We start from the raw sequence: 13,554 nt of genomic DNA, 5'->3' as shown, positions 1-13,554 counted from the left end.
TAATGGAGAGAATGACCCTGCCAGCAGGGGGCATCCCTGCCCACTGGCTGTGGTTAGAAAGAAGCCCACAATGTCGTCAAAGCATAATTTTCAAACGATCAAAAGCATGACTCATATAACTGTATGGTCAACACATGACAGAGATTAACTTAACCCACTCATGAGGGAACGAAAAGGATCGTAGAGTATCTGAGAGACAACAATATACCTGGAGAGGAAGAATCTTGAAATAAGGCTAACAAGTTAGACACAAAACTGGCCAGTCTCCTACCGGGCAGTCACTGTAACATTTGGTGTTATCTTTCCTCCTGAGCTGAAATCCTTTGCATTTCTACTTGGCCGAAAGAAAACCACTTGCAACTTATCAATCTTCTACAAGGGAACATGTAACTTGACAGAGTCTGGTCCCCGATCAACAGTAAACGGTCCATCATTTCCTCTAGAAAATCAGATAGTCCTGGCCGAGGACGTGCCGTCACCCGCTAGCCTCACTGCCAAGTTTTGGAAGGATGTTCTTAACAACAGAAAAGAGCTTTTCTGAGCAAGTCCTTGCCAGGGTCAGGGCTGGACCTAGGCGCCTGGGTACCCTGGCAGGCGGGTCGCGTGGCACCCTTCAAATCTATGTCTTTCAATCTTGGCTCACCATTTATTCAGTAGAGTCAGGGGGAAACGGAGTTTTCTGTTAATCAAAACTATCTACAGAAGGAAATCCACTTACTACTGCATGTCCCTGGCCCCAGGGGAGTTAGTGTTCTGAAAACACTCAGCCAAACATTCCTCATTTTGGGGTGGTTATTGTTCCTTCCTTAGGTTGCTTTTGGGGCATCTGCAAATCAAATGGCTCAGTGGGAGGCATAGTCAAGAACTTTAATTTTAGGTAATACATTTGTTATTGATAAGCAGCAGGAACGATTGTGCTTCTGAATTTCAGCAAAAGCCATGCTGGGATCCAAGCTTGCTCTGACTGCGCGTGCATATGGCCCAATGTCCAGAACAGGTGAATCCATGGAGACAGGAAGGAGATGAGTGGTTTTCAGACGCTGGGGGCGTGACTGCCCATGAGGGTTCTTTTGGGGATGATGCAAATGTTCTGGAATTAGAGGTGATGCCTGTACAACTTCATGAATATACTAAAAAGTACTGAACTGTATACTTTAAAAGGGTAGATTTCATGGTATATGAATTATATCTCAATTAAAACAACAGAGAAGCGACAGCACAAAGATTTAAAAATTCCGTAAGAGGATGCCATTTACTTTGTTGAAACGCAGTGGCCAGTGCACGTTTTGCCAGCGATGAGAGAAGAATGGTTCTGGAAGCCAAAGGACACATATGTGTGGTTTATCTCTATCATGTTTCAGGGCTCCCTACTGGCTGGCTCAAACCATAATTCCGCTCGGGCTGGGCCTACCGTTAGTGATGTGTTTCAGTGGAGACATTTTCTGGAGATAACCGTAAAGAAAATCCACCTCAAATAATTGTCCCTATGTGTCCATCAGATGCTTTTGTTCATTATTTATTTTAATCCTTACTGCCACCTACAAAGTAGATGTTATTAACCCCGTATAACCAAAATGGCATCTGGCCTCCGCGGCCCTTGAGAGCTGCACAAGTTTGGTTTGATCCCAGCCATTGCCTGCCCTCTGGGACGTCCACAGCCTTCCCTGAGCCTGGGCACTGTCCGAAGGGCTCCGATTCTCCGCCTCTGGGCACCTGCCTCCTCTACGCCCCCTTCCATTGTGTTCCATGTGGGCCCAGCTGGGAAATGCCACCCCGCCCAGACTCCCCCAAAGCCACGCATATGACATATGCATGAGTGCAGTGGATTCTCCCAGAGATCTGTGTGTAGGCGGAGAGGTGGGGAGAAGGGTTTACATCACATCAGTGCACACAGCTAGAAAACGAACACCTGCTTCCCCTTTTCCACACAGTGTCATTCTGGGGAATGCGCATGGCCTCCATTTAGTGGCTCTTGACTTTTCCCCTTTTACCATCCCTCCTCCTCACCCTCTGCTACCCCAGACGGTGCCTCAGGAATCGCAAATCGTTCTCCTTGCATCGTGCAGATGAGTGCATTTTCAGATTCATCCAGGTACTGCACAGAACACAGGGCACCCACGTCACAATAAAGGACCTCTTCTTGAAAAGGCCATTTAGGCTATAAATAGCAAAAAGAAACATGTGCGTCGGCCATGGATGAGAAAATGAGGGTCGGAGAGAACGGTGTCTGCCCTGTCTGGCTCAGACCCCCACATCAGATGTGCCCTGGGTCGTTGGGAGAAGAGCTTAGAGTAAACTGAGAATGAGCTCCGTCCCTAAAGCACTATGGGACATTGGGTGTCCAGAGCAGCCCTGACTGGGTCTCACATCCTGGACTGAGGTCAGGATGTGAGATTTCCCCAGCCTTGGGGAAGGGGTAACCTGCCAGGGCTTGGCATTTTGGAGGCTCGGAACTGACGAAAGAAGAGTGCAAAGCCATTCGGAATAGCACGAGTGCGTCTCATGGCTGGAACCCCCATCCTCCTGGGAGCGTGCAGGGATAGCCGGGCTTAGATCAGGCAGGGCTGGGGCTGTCAAGCCCAGGAGCCTGGTCAGCATGCACAAGTGATGGGAGCCACACAGGTGTTCAAGCCGAAGCGTGCTTAGACTTGCATCTTGGCAGCCGTGTTTCCTGAGCGTGACTAGTGTGCGAGCCCTTTCATTGCACTGTGCTAAGAACTTGCAGGCATGACCTCTTAGAATCCTCCAACAATCCTGTGAGATCCTGGAATTACCCCCATCTCATGAGGGGTGTGCAAGGAGGTGAAGTAACCTGTTTACACAGCTGGATTTGAAAGCCAGCCAGACACCACCGTCTACTCACTCAGGGGTGTCTTTGGAGGTGCAGTGAGGTGGCGAGACCTATGAGAGGAGGAGAGAATGGGGACTGGAAAGGTAGTTAGGGGCCCAGGAAAGCCACAGCAAGGCGTGACCCTGGGTGCTGCCAGGAGGTGGGGGCTGGGTTCGCCCTGAAGACCCTTCCTGAGGACCGAGGCCCTTCGAGTCTCTCTTGAGCGCCGCAGAGGACCGTCAGTGAAGAGGAGCTGTTCACATTATCTCTGCTTTTTCTTCTTCACTCTCCTCCCACCCTCTCCACCTCTACCCTCTGGGCCCTGTTTCGTTTGGACCCCTACCAGGTCTAGTGGGCACAGGAGAGCTTCGGCAGTGCCCAGGGCGTGAGGGACGTGGTCCAGCCAGGCGGAGCTCTGGCCGTGAGAGCAGCGGTAGTGTGTGACTCAGTGGGGAGGTCGGGGACGTGACACCATCTGCAGTGACCTCTGGCTGGCGGGCAAGGGGGCTCCCCCATCACCCTGCGGCTGTTAGTGATTTTGAAGCTTCCTGAGTTATCAATGCAATGCTGGGAATTCTGGTGGGATCTGGGAATTCTGGTGGGAGATGTGTGTCCTCGCTGTCATTTCCTGTTTGAATGTCCTAGAAAGAGCGCCCTCAGGTGGACAATGAAGACGATAAACTCTCCTCCAAAGCTAGACCTGAGGACCAGGTCGAGGGTCCTGGGCTAAGGGAAGGTGAACTGTGGGCCACTTCGCTGAGGTGGGATTCCAAACGGATCCCCTCAATCCAGGCTGCCCAGCACCCCCTGCCACCCACCATGCTTCTGCCCTGAGTGTAAACAGGCCGGCCCGTTTGTGCCAGAAGCGGCTCCCTTTAGAAGCTCACGTCGTCACACACTGCAGCGTGCTCCCCGCCGGTCTTGGTGACTTCAGCTCTGGCCCCCGTGTCCCAGGTTTTCCCTGATTCCCGGTAATGTTTAGGTACAAGCCCGTCTCTCTGGAGAGCTTGAAGGGTCTAATTGCCTTGGGATCCCAGCACGTAGCCCGAGGTCCACAGTAGAGTTTAGAGTAGGTCCTAAGAAGATGTGGCAGTGACCCTCCGCTGCGGTGGGGCTGCTCACTCCGCCTCCACCCACTGCTCCCCCGTCCATTTTCCCAACTGGAGTCTGAGTGATCTTTTCCTAACACAGACCTCATCATCTTAGCCTCCTCTCGATGGAGACCTTTCCATTCCTTCCTCGTGGGATGGGCCAGCTTTCCTGAGGCAGCTCTGCCTCCCTGAGTCCCGCCAGTGCCAGGCTCCTGCCCCTCTGCCCACCCCCCTGTGCCTACGTAGCAGCAGTGGTTTTGCTTCTCTTCCTCTTCCCATTGGTGCTGTCTAAACCTGTTGGAGCAGGATTCTGGAAATTATAGTGCCCAGGCTTCCAGCTCTGGCTGGTTGCCTAAAACCTGCCTCAACATTCATGGCACCCAGGTTATAATTCAGGGGACACTTTGTCATTTTCCCGTCTCCATAGACCTGCTTAATACCATCTATTGACTCAATTGATCTGCTGCTTCCATGTTTCCCAAGTCTCCTTTCACACAGCTTTGTCTTTGCTTCCCTGAAATACATGGAAACCGTTTGGGGCAGGTCGGTTCCTGGAAGCTTGGGCTGTGGTGTCCACACCCTTCTCGCTGCCTCCTGTGGGAATTCGTCACAGTGTGTCTGTGTGCATCTTCTGGAGGCTGGAGTCCAGGAGGCCACAGGCGCGGGCAGCCGCCTCCCGCCCATCCCAGGGGACCCTGCTCACCAGTGACACCACAATTCAGACAGTGATCTTGACTCTGGTCAGCTCCCTCCCTGCATTTCCCTTTGTGATTCAGTCCTTGCACAGAATCCATGCATTTTCCTTGACCTGATTTCCTAACCGCACCTCACCTACCTACTCTCGACTGCGGACTTTGATTGATAGTTTCCCATTTTAAAGATGCCTTTTTCTCCCACTTCACAAAAGCCTCTCTGAAGCGGACCACTTCAGAAACATTCCCTTCCGCAAACATTTACCGGGCACCTACCGCGTACCCAGCTCACCAGCTGCAGGACCGAGGCCTGATTCTGTCAACCAGCCCGCCCTGTTTCTGCTGTGGTGTTTTACGGTGAAACCTAGATTCCTGAGAACTTTCCAACTTAGTCTTTACCCCAGCATTTTATTATAACTCTTTTTTCTAAATTAAGACACACCGTATGATGAAGTTTGGGGAGTATTTCCTCACCAGGAAGTTAGAAAATAAAACTGCAAGGCAGCATCTGCTTTGATAGCTTTATTGGAATACGATAGTAACATGGAACATGAACGTGGGGCTAACCACAGATGCTCCTCCTCTAGGCAGCCTGTGCCCCATTTTTGCAACCTGCAGAGGCTCCAGAGGGCCCCCAGAAGGGCAGCGGCAGGAAAGAGACCCGAAGGAGCTGCTGCAGTGGCAGGTGGCGTGTGGCCTTTGCCCTCAGCCCTGACCATCTGAGTCTGTGATCAGCCAGGCCAGTCTTGCGCGTCCACCTACTTGGCCATGACTTAGACACTTACCTGCCTCAGACTCCTGGGAAAACTTCCGAGAAGGAGATTCTGGGCTTCCAGGAGGAGCCCCACCAAGAGACTGAGTACCTCTGGGGCCATCAGGGCAAATCATGCTTTCGGGTGTATTGGCAGAGAAGCTGCTTAAAGCTCCTACTGTGTGCTAGATGGTCTTCTAGGGGTTAGACAGTGGTCAACAGACAGGCAGGATCCATGACCTCCTGAGTGGGGGAGATGGATGGGGGCCCGGAAATCACAGGTGGCTATGGATTACCCTGCCCACGGCTTCCGAGGACAGCTGGGGGGAGGGTGTCGGGGGCCGGGCCTACTAGGGAGGGCCAGGGAAGACTTCCTCAAGAAGTGCTATTTCGGCGCAGATCCTGTGGCGAAAGGGCAGAAAGAGCATTGCAAGTCGTGGACACAACTCTGTGCCTGGCCTGGTCGCTGGAAGCATCGGCGAGACAAACCAGCCACACAAACCAGGGGCCGTGCCAGGAAGGTTTCCTCGTGTGACGTGAGCAGGTTTGCCCTTTGCACGGCCCACCGTGGGCTGGAGGGAAGTGAGTGGGGAGTGTGCAGGGCTGTCTCCATGGTCCTTACTGAGGGGAGGGCAGTGGGACGGAGTGACGACAGGGCAGGTGGAGAGAATGCCCAGACTGACCCTCGGCCTTGGAAGCCAAGAGCAGGATTATCTCTGAGAAGGGCATCCTGGGAGAGAAGCAGGTGCAGGGACGAGGTCCAGGGGCAGTCGTGGTCATGCCAAAAGTGAGGTGCCTTCGTTCGCACCCCAAGATGGGGGCACTGTGTAGGCAGCAGTGGGCGGAAAGCTCCCAGAAGGAGCCTGGCCCCAGCGACAAATCTATGACCAATCTCCTGAGATAAGTCTCCAGGGAACTTCAGTGTCGAGGGTGCGGGTGAGGCCGCAGAGGGGAAGAAACCACAGTGAGAAGACAAGGCTCGGGGACAGCCACACTGACGTCTGGGGAGCTGGGGGCCAGAGGGACTGAAAAGGCATGGGTGCGCAGGGAAGGGGAGCCCAGAAGGGGCCTTGGAACGAGGGGAAGAGTGGGCTCAGGGAGGGGCCGTGGCCGGAGAGGAGAGTCCATGGACACCCTCACCACTCCCACCTCCTGGGGTCTCTGCAACACCCCATGAATAGGACAGAGGAGTAAAGAGCCGCTCAGGGTGGTCTCCTGACTCACCCAAGGTCACACATCCAGCAGAGGAGGCCATGGGGTCCACCTCCCCACTCACATCTATTGTGTCCCCAAAACCACCTCCCCATCCCTGACACCCCGTACACTTTCCCCAGCAAGTCCAGTCCACACCAATTCTTGTTGACGAAAAGCTGCATGAGGGTCCCCCCACCCCAGGCTGTGGGTCTGAGCCTCAGGGACCCCTCTCCTGAGAGGCAGCGTACTATTTTGTCAAGAGCATGGGCTGGAGGCCTGGCTTTTCACCCACCCTCCCATTTGTTCATTCGTTCATTCATTCATTCATTCATTCATTCATTCATTCAACAGCTACTTTTCGAGTGCCACATATGAGCTGGGCGCACATTCTAGCTGAGTGGCCTTGAGCAGGCCCCGTATTTCCCTGAGCCTCAGTTTCCACCCCTACAGTTGTGACCGTAATCCTTGTCACATGTGATAAAGGTTATGGGAGTTCATGCAGGTGAGGTACCTCACACACAGTAGGTGTTCATTAAAGGCTCCTTTCCTTCCTTTCCCTTCCCTTCCCTTTCTTTTCCTCTCTTGTCCTTAATCTGCAGAATCCACGAGGGAATGAGAGGCTAACACTTTACGGCAACACCCTCTGCTGTGCTCAGAGAGCACGTGTACTCCTGCACGTACACACCCACGCACACGTGGACATATCCCGAATGTCCCGCTGTCTCTGCTCACGACTCAGGGCCAGCACCAGTGTGCGCTTGCGACCCCGGGGAGTCCTGGCACCTGTCTGGGAACGCTGAGCACAGACAGGCTGTTCCACCGGAGGCCCGAGCACCCCCGACTCTGTGAGTCTGGGAGTTCCCCAGACACAAGCTAGGGTGTATCCTCGGTGGCTTTGGGGGCTGCTGGGTCCTTAGTGGCTCCAGGAGTCAAATCTTGGTGACCGAGAGCTGTATCTTCAGTGTCCTGGGGCTGGGTCTAGACAGCCTGGGAGGGCAGTGTCCTTACCGCTTCCTCAGGCGGTGTCCTCCGTGGCCCCTTGGCCAGCAGCTCCCGTGGCTGCTCCTCCGAGGGGCCTCCCACGTGTCTCTGGAGGAACCGAAGGCCCCACAGACTCTTGCAGCAGCTCAGAAGGTTGCTGGAGCACATGGTGCAGGACAGTGCTGGCTTCCTGAGGACACACAAGCATAGTCACGGCTGAGGTGACCACTGAGCGAGGCCCGTGGGGCCAGGGCCTAGCCTTGGCCTTTCCTTCCAAGCTACGCCCCAGGGACAGGGAGGGGAAGGCGATCAGATCTCCCATGTGCAACAGGAACTTCTTCCCTCAGCCCACAGGGGAGAGCATTCTGGAGACCTGCTTTCCAATCCCAAGCCGGTTTCTAACATGCTGTGTGCTCTTGGTCAAGTTACTTAACCCCTCTGAACGTCATATGGAGGTAAAAATAACTACCTCTCAAGTCTTGAAAGGATTAAGTGTTCTAAAGCCTGGCGCACAGTAGGAGCCTGGTTGATACTTGCTATTTCTGAATCTTAATGAAATGACTTCTGACTACCTACAGCACGCCCTGCATGAGTTGGGGAAAGATGAGGAGAAGAAGATGAAAAGATGTATTCAGCCTGGCATCAAAATCAGGCGTGAACACCTCTGTCTCTATCCGAATGCGTGCTCTCCGAAGGCAAGGCACTTGCCTTTCAAACCCCTGCAATGTGGCTGGCGCTCAGTAGGCCCTCAGTTAATACTTGTCGAGTCAATCTGATTGGAGGAGAGGCCGCAGAAGGTACATGAGCCCAACGCTTGATCGGCCCGTTCTGAACCGAGTGTTTGCCAGGCACTGTCAGAAAGCAGACGAGTTCCCTTGCCTGTGGGAATACAAAGTTCCTGTGTCCTGTGCCTGCCAAGATGTGGCTGGCAGACCTGCTCTTCCCTGCAGCCACGTTCTGGGAGATCCTTTCCCATTTTTATTGCAAACCTCACAAGGTCCAGAGGGAAAGGCTCAGCGTGGGGGCCCCGAGTTTCAGCCCTAACACCTGCGTGTTCCGTTATAACAGAGAGTGGAGGCCAGGCTCAGGGCTTTAATCGGCAATCGGATCTGACCAAACTGTGATGCCATTGTTTTGTGTCGTTGTGCTTCTGTTTCCCACAAGTGATATTGCATTTTCATTATGGTGATGATAGAACGTTTTCTTACAAATGTATTTCAGTGAAAACAGAGTTGTGTAGATATTTAAGTGCATAGAACCCAGGAGGGAGGGGACTGCGAACAGGACGGGAGGGGAGTCTGTGAGCCACTGGGGTTTGTGGAGTGCTGTCCTGCATCCCCGACTGCCCCCCACCAGCTCGCCCTGGACCCAAACATAGGGGAAGCCAAGCATTGCGTCGTGCCCCAGAGACAGCTGGGCGGGTGGGCAGCTCCAGGGCAGGACAAAATCCAGCTCTAGCTCCAAGGCCACAGAGACTGCCACGTTTCTCACTTTCCTGCCCAGGCTGGAGTGACAGCTTTCCTCTTCCCCTCCTAACCTGGGGGTCTCCCACCACTTGGTCTCGAGACCAATCGCAGTCCATCATCTGTTAAGCCACCAGGGCGTCAGCTCATTATCCTATCCCCTTCTTTGTCGAGGGTGGGAAGAGCTTGTCCTTAGGGCCCATCAGACAGAAGGGCGCCTGACTTTCCAGGCTTTGAGAACAAGGACACAGCCAGCACGCACGCTTCCTTCAGTGAGTGGTACGTCCAGTTTAGCCAGTGCTGGAGGCCCCAGCTCTCCCTGGGGGTTTGGCCAGCCCCTCCCTCCCCGGAACACCAGCCCTCACCTGGACTTCAAGGTCATACCTCCCGGCACTCCAGAGTCTCCAGTATTGTACACATTTGACCAAGCAGGCAGGCATCTGCTACCTTTGGCTTCAAATTCCAGACAGAGCCTGTGGCTCTGACCAAGTGACTTTCACTGAACTGAGTGAAATTATCAAAGAAAAGCTAGCTCTAGGCCAGGAAGTAACGAGCCCCTTTTCCTTAAGGGCTGAAAAGTCACTTAAAATAATTTGGATATATCGCATGTTCACAATAAAAAATTCAGGACATAGAAGTGAACAAAACAAAGGAAATAAACATCTCAAATAACTCCTTAATTCAGACGTATCTTTCTGCTACATGTCAATTCCATCAGTAAATATTTTCAAACGAAATGCATTCATACATCCAAAGGGGCGACCTAAAAACACATACCCATGGTTTAAAGAAAATTCCCCAGTGTAACCAGCCCTCAAGTTACAAAACAGAACTCTACGAGCCCCTGGCTTATTTCAGCAAATATTTATGTATCCCTAAACAACATATTGGGTAGCTCTGCCTGCGTCTTGCTCTGATAGAAGTGGAATCGTGTTTTGTGACTTTTTTCTGTAGCTGCTGGTTTGTTTGTTGTTTCACATCATGTTGAGGAGATTAGGCTGTGTTGGAACATGTGCTGCAGCCCATCTTCACTCCTGTAAACATTCTGTTATGTGAATATACTCGTTTCATTAGCCACTCCCCCGCTGATGGACATCAGAATTGTTTCTTGCTTTTGATCGGTTCTCTTATTTGCTTTTGACAGTGGCCCTTGTCATGCAAACAGCAGAGTTTCCCCTTTTCTCTCTTCTGATCGAGTTCTGTGCAGGATGGAATGAGCTGCTCCCTGAGTGTTTGGTAAAACTCCTTTGCAAAAGCAAGCACTACTGGTGTTTCATTCATTTCATTTCCTTCTTTCTAATAGTTATAGGGCCATCGGGTTTTCTGTTTCTTCTCAGGTCAGGTTTGGCAAGTCCTGTTTTGCTAGGAATGTGGTCACTGCATCTGAGTTTTCCTCGGTGGGGGCGTAAAATCGATTGCAATGTTCTCATTACCATACTTAATCTCTGCAACATCTTTAATAATATTACCCTTTCATTCTTAATATTATTTATTTATGATGTTAATGATTAATTCCTGTGTGCAGTTTGTCAGCTTTGCTTTACATATTTTTAAAGCCAGTTTACTCGGTACATACAAGTTTAGAATTACTGTCTTTCTGGTGAATTGAATCTTTTCTTTTTTTTAAAGTATAATCACCTTTACGTTGAGTAATACATTTTGTTTACAGTTCACTTTGTGTGACATGAATACAGATACCCAGGTTTCTTTTGGTTAGTATTTGCCTATTTTATCTTATTTTTCCTTCCTTATACTTTCAACATTTTTTTGTTTGTTTGATTCCTTATGTCTAGCTCTTGTAAAAATATTTGTTTGGATTTTAAAAAATCAAATCTGACAGTCTTCATTTTTTAATTGGCCAGCTCGATCCATTTACACGTACTGCGATTCCTGATACGTTTTGACTAATTTTCAATGTGATTTTGTGTTTTATATTTGCATCACCTTTTCTCAATTTTCTCCTATCTTTTCTTACTGTGTTTTAAATTGCCTTTTTTTTTCTCTTTCCTCCTTACCATATGGAATTTCTATCCTCGGATGAAAAATGTTTAACGCGCACATTTAACATTACGTGCTTATATCCCGTGGCATGGAGCCCTCCTCCTCTACTTGGCGTGCCCTCCGTGCCAGACGTGCGTTGGGACGATTCCCACACTGTGTAGACTCTTCTACCTAACACACTTCTGAGATACGAGTAGGTTTTATATTCCTTGACCCGCTGAGCCCTGATACTTGCAGCTGTGGGATTTTAATGGGGTTGCAGGAGAGCACAGAATACAGAGTCTGCCACTCAGCAAGTGCCCCTCGTAAACACCCGTCGTTCTCACCTTCCCCAGGGTCATCCATTCCCCTTCTCTTGGGAAAAGTACCCTGATTCTTTGGAATCTGCATTTCCCCACTCTTTTTCTATGTGGACGAAGTAGGATGGACCTCTTATTCTTTGCCCTGGCTCCAGGTGTGAGTACAAAGGTAGACACGTGACCCAGCCCAGCCAATGAAATGTAAGCCTGAAACTTTTTGTTGGAACAATAGGTAGGAAAGGGACATATTGTCCATGGGGCCGCTAAAGTGGTAAGATATAAGCTTGGAGTGCTGGTGGCACCCTGGGGAGGCTGACAGAGAATGAAATCAATGCAGTGTGAAACTGAGTTGAAAGCTGGAGAAAGACACATTTCTAATGACATTTGAGCATTTGGATCTAGCCATGCTTGAAACTACTCTTGGTCTCTTCAGTTCTATGAGCCAGTTGCTCCCCTCCACCAACCCCAGCCTCGTTTAGCTGGGTTCCTGCTCCAGGCAGCTAACAGTGTCCTGACTGAAATATCCCCAAAGAAGCAATGTTCTTTGAAATCTGAACCTCGTCTTTCCACACTGAGGGGGTTTTACTACCTTCAGCCACCAGGAGTCAGGACCCAGTTTCAGTCCTACTCTGTATGAGAAGCCATGCTGGGGCCCTCTCGGAACCTCGGTTTTTCTCATCTGTGACTAAGTTAGTAATAGCAACCTCGCAGGACGGTCGTGAGGACTACAGATAATGAATGGCAGTGCCCTTTCCATCACCTGTGAGTGCCCACAGGACAGGTAATCACACTGACCCACCACACGCACACGTTCCTGGGCTCTTTCTTGTGCTCTGTCTTTGCATATGCCGTTCCCATTGCTTCAAAGTCATTTATTTTATTTTTTTTCTGGATTGTTCAACTTCTACTTCTGCTTCCAGATTCTGTTCAGGCATCTCCTCCTCTGGGAAGCTGTCTCTGAGGTCCCCGGGTTACAGATTTCCTCCCGCCCCTTATGCCCCTCTTCTGAGGCGCTTACCTCCCTGGGTTAACCATCAGTTGGTTGTCCGTCTCCCAGACTAAAGGCAGCTCTTGGATGTCTCATCTTCTACCCACTCTCCAGGTTTATAGTAGGGGTTCAGTCATGTGTGTGAACTAGTGAACAAAAAACCCGGTAAATCTCAGTTCAGACAGTGATTGTCCAGTCTTCTGACTTCTAAATTCACAGATCAGAAGCAGAACGCTTCCCTGGTGTCTCTGGCAGCCCTTACCCCCATGCATTGCGTTTCATGCTGGCTTTATTTCTCTAGATGCCTTCCCACTGCTCCCAGCCTGGAGAGCCTGGGGCGGGAATGCCGGGCGGGTGGGTACCATTTCAGCAAACACCTTCTGAGCACCAGCCACATGCGGGGATGATTGGGAGCAAGGGTGAGATTTCCCGGCTGTGGGTCTCAGGTAACTCCACTCCCTTCCCAGGCCCCTCTCCTCATCTGTAAAATGGAGGTAATTCCAGTGAATGCGCTGGCGAAGCCATGACATGAGACGGGAGAATGAAATGTTTTGAAATTCCAAGAGCTCCTCCTCTGCTTTTTCCCTTCCCCTATTTCCTGCAATAGTCAAGCCCCTGAGGGTTCCCGAGAACTGGTGTTTGAGGGACTGTGTGCTGAGGGTCTGGCCCATCCCTGAACCCCTGCTCATGCTGTGCCCAGCAATACCCGAAACTGCCACACCCACAGGGTCAGTTTCACCGACATCCTGGGAACTGGGTTACCAGGAAGTCCTGTCTCTTTCATAAGAATTAGAAGTGAGAGTGGAGGAGATTAGAAAGGGGAGTGGCTGTCTCCTGTTCTGGGAGCCAGCTAGCTGCAACCTACCAGGGCTTTCTCCTCTTGCCTTAAGCCTTTGCCAAAATCTGGGGAAACTCTCCTCTCCAGGCAAGACCTAATTTCTGGTTGGTTTAAAATAGGCTGCGAGATGAAAATGTCAGGACACCAAGTTACCCAGAGCCCAATCAGGATGTTCTCTTCATAAACCTTTGTTTTCTACCACAAACCAGTACTGCCCACTATGCCAAAACGATCAACCTTCAGCCCTCTGCTCATGAAAGAAATTATTTTTTCGTGGCTTTCTCATAATTTTCTGGAGGTAAACACAGGGGGTTTGTCTGTGCCAGAGGCTGCTTTGAAGGGGAGGGCCAGGGGCAGGTAGGATGGGCAGGGGCAGCGCCCTATTGTAAGTCATAAGGTGGAGCTCTGTCCTTCAGAGGGTCAGAG

General features: G+C 51.1%; 1 protein-coding gene across 3 annotated transcripts in view; it reads right to left on the bottom strand.

Moving 5' to 3' along the window:
- Positions 1–5,121: 5,121 nt before the first annotated feature.
- The window catches only part of HRH2 (histamine receptor H2), a 31,044-nt gene continuing 22,611 nt past the window's right edge, over positions 5,122–13,554 (bottom strand). For 2 of the 3 annotated variants that reach the window (XM_081035556.1, XM_081035555.1), the window contains 2 exons: positions 7,567–7,729; positions 5,124–6,280 (listed from right to left, as the gene is read on the bottom strand). In XM_081035556.1, the coding sequence (XP_080891682.1) occupies positions 5,750–6,280; positions 7,567–7,729 (694 nt within the window). In that variant the 3' untranslated portion in view covers positions 5,124–5,749. Of the gene's footprint in view, positions 6,281–7,566; positions 7,730–13,554 lie in introns of all 3 variants that reach the window. The other variant, XM_081035554.1, reaches the window with a different exon arrangement.

The sequence above is a fragment of the Rhinolophus hipposideros genome (genome assembly GCF_964194185.1).
Source record: "Rhinolophus hipposideros genome assembly, chromosome: 23".
Classification (NCBI taxonomy): domain Eukaryota; kingdom Metazoa; phylum Chordata; class Mammalia; order Chiroptera; family Rhinolophidae; genus Rhinolophus; species Rhinolophus hipposideros.
Note: the sequence above shows the minus strand (reverse complement) of the source record. Positions and strands in the feature narration are given on the sequence as shown.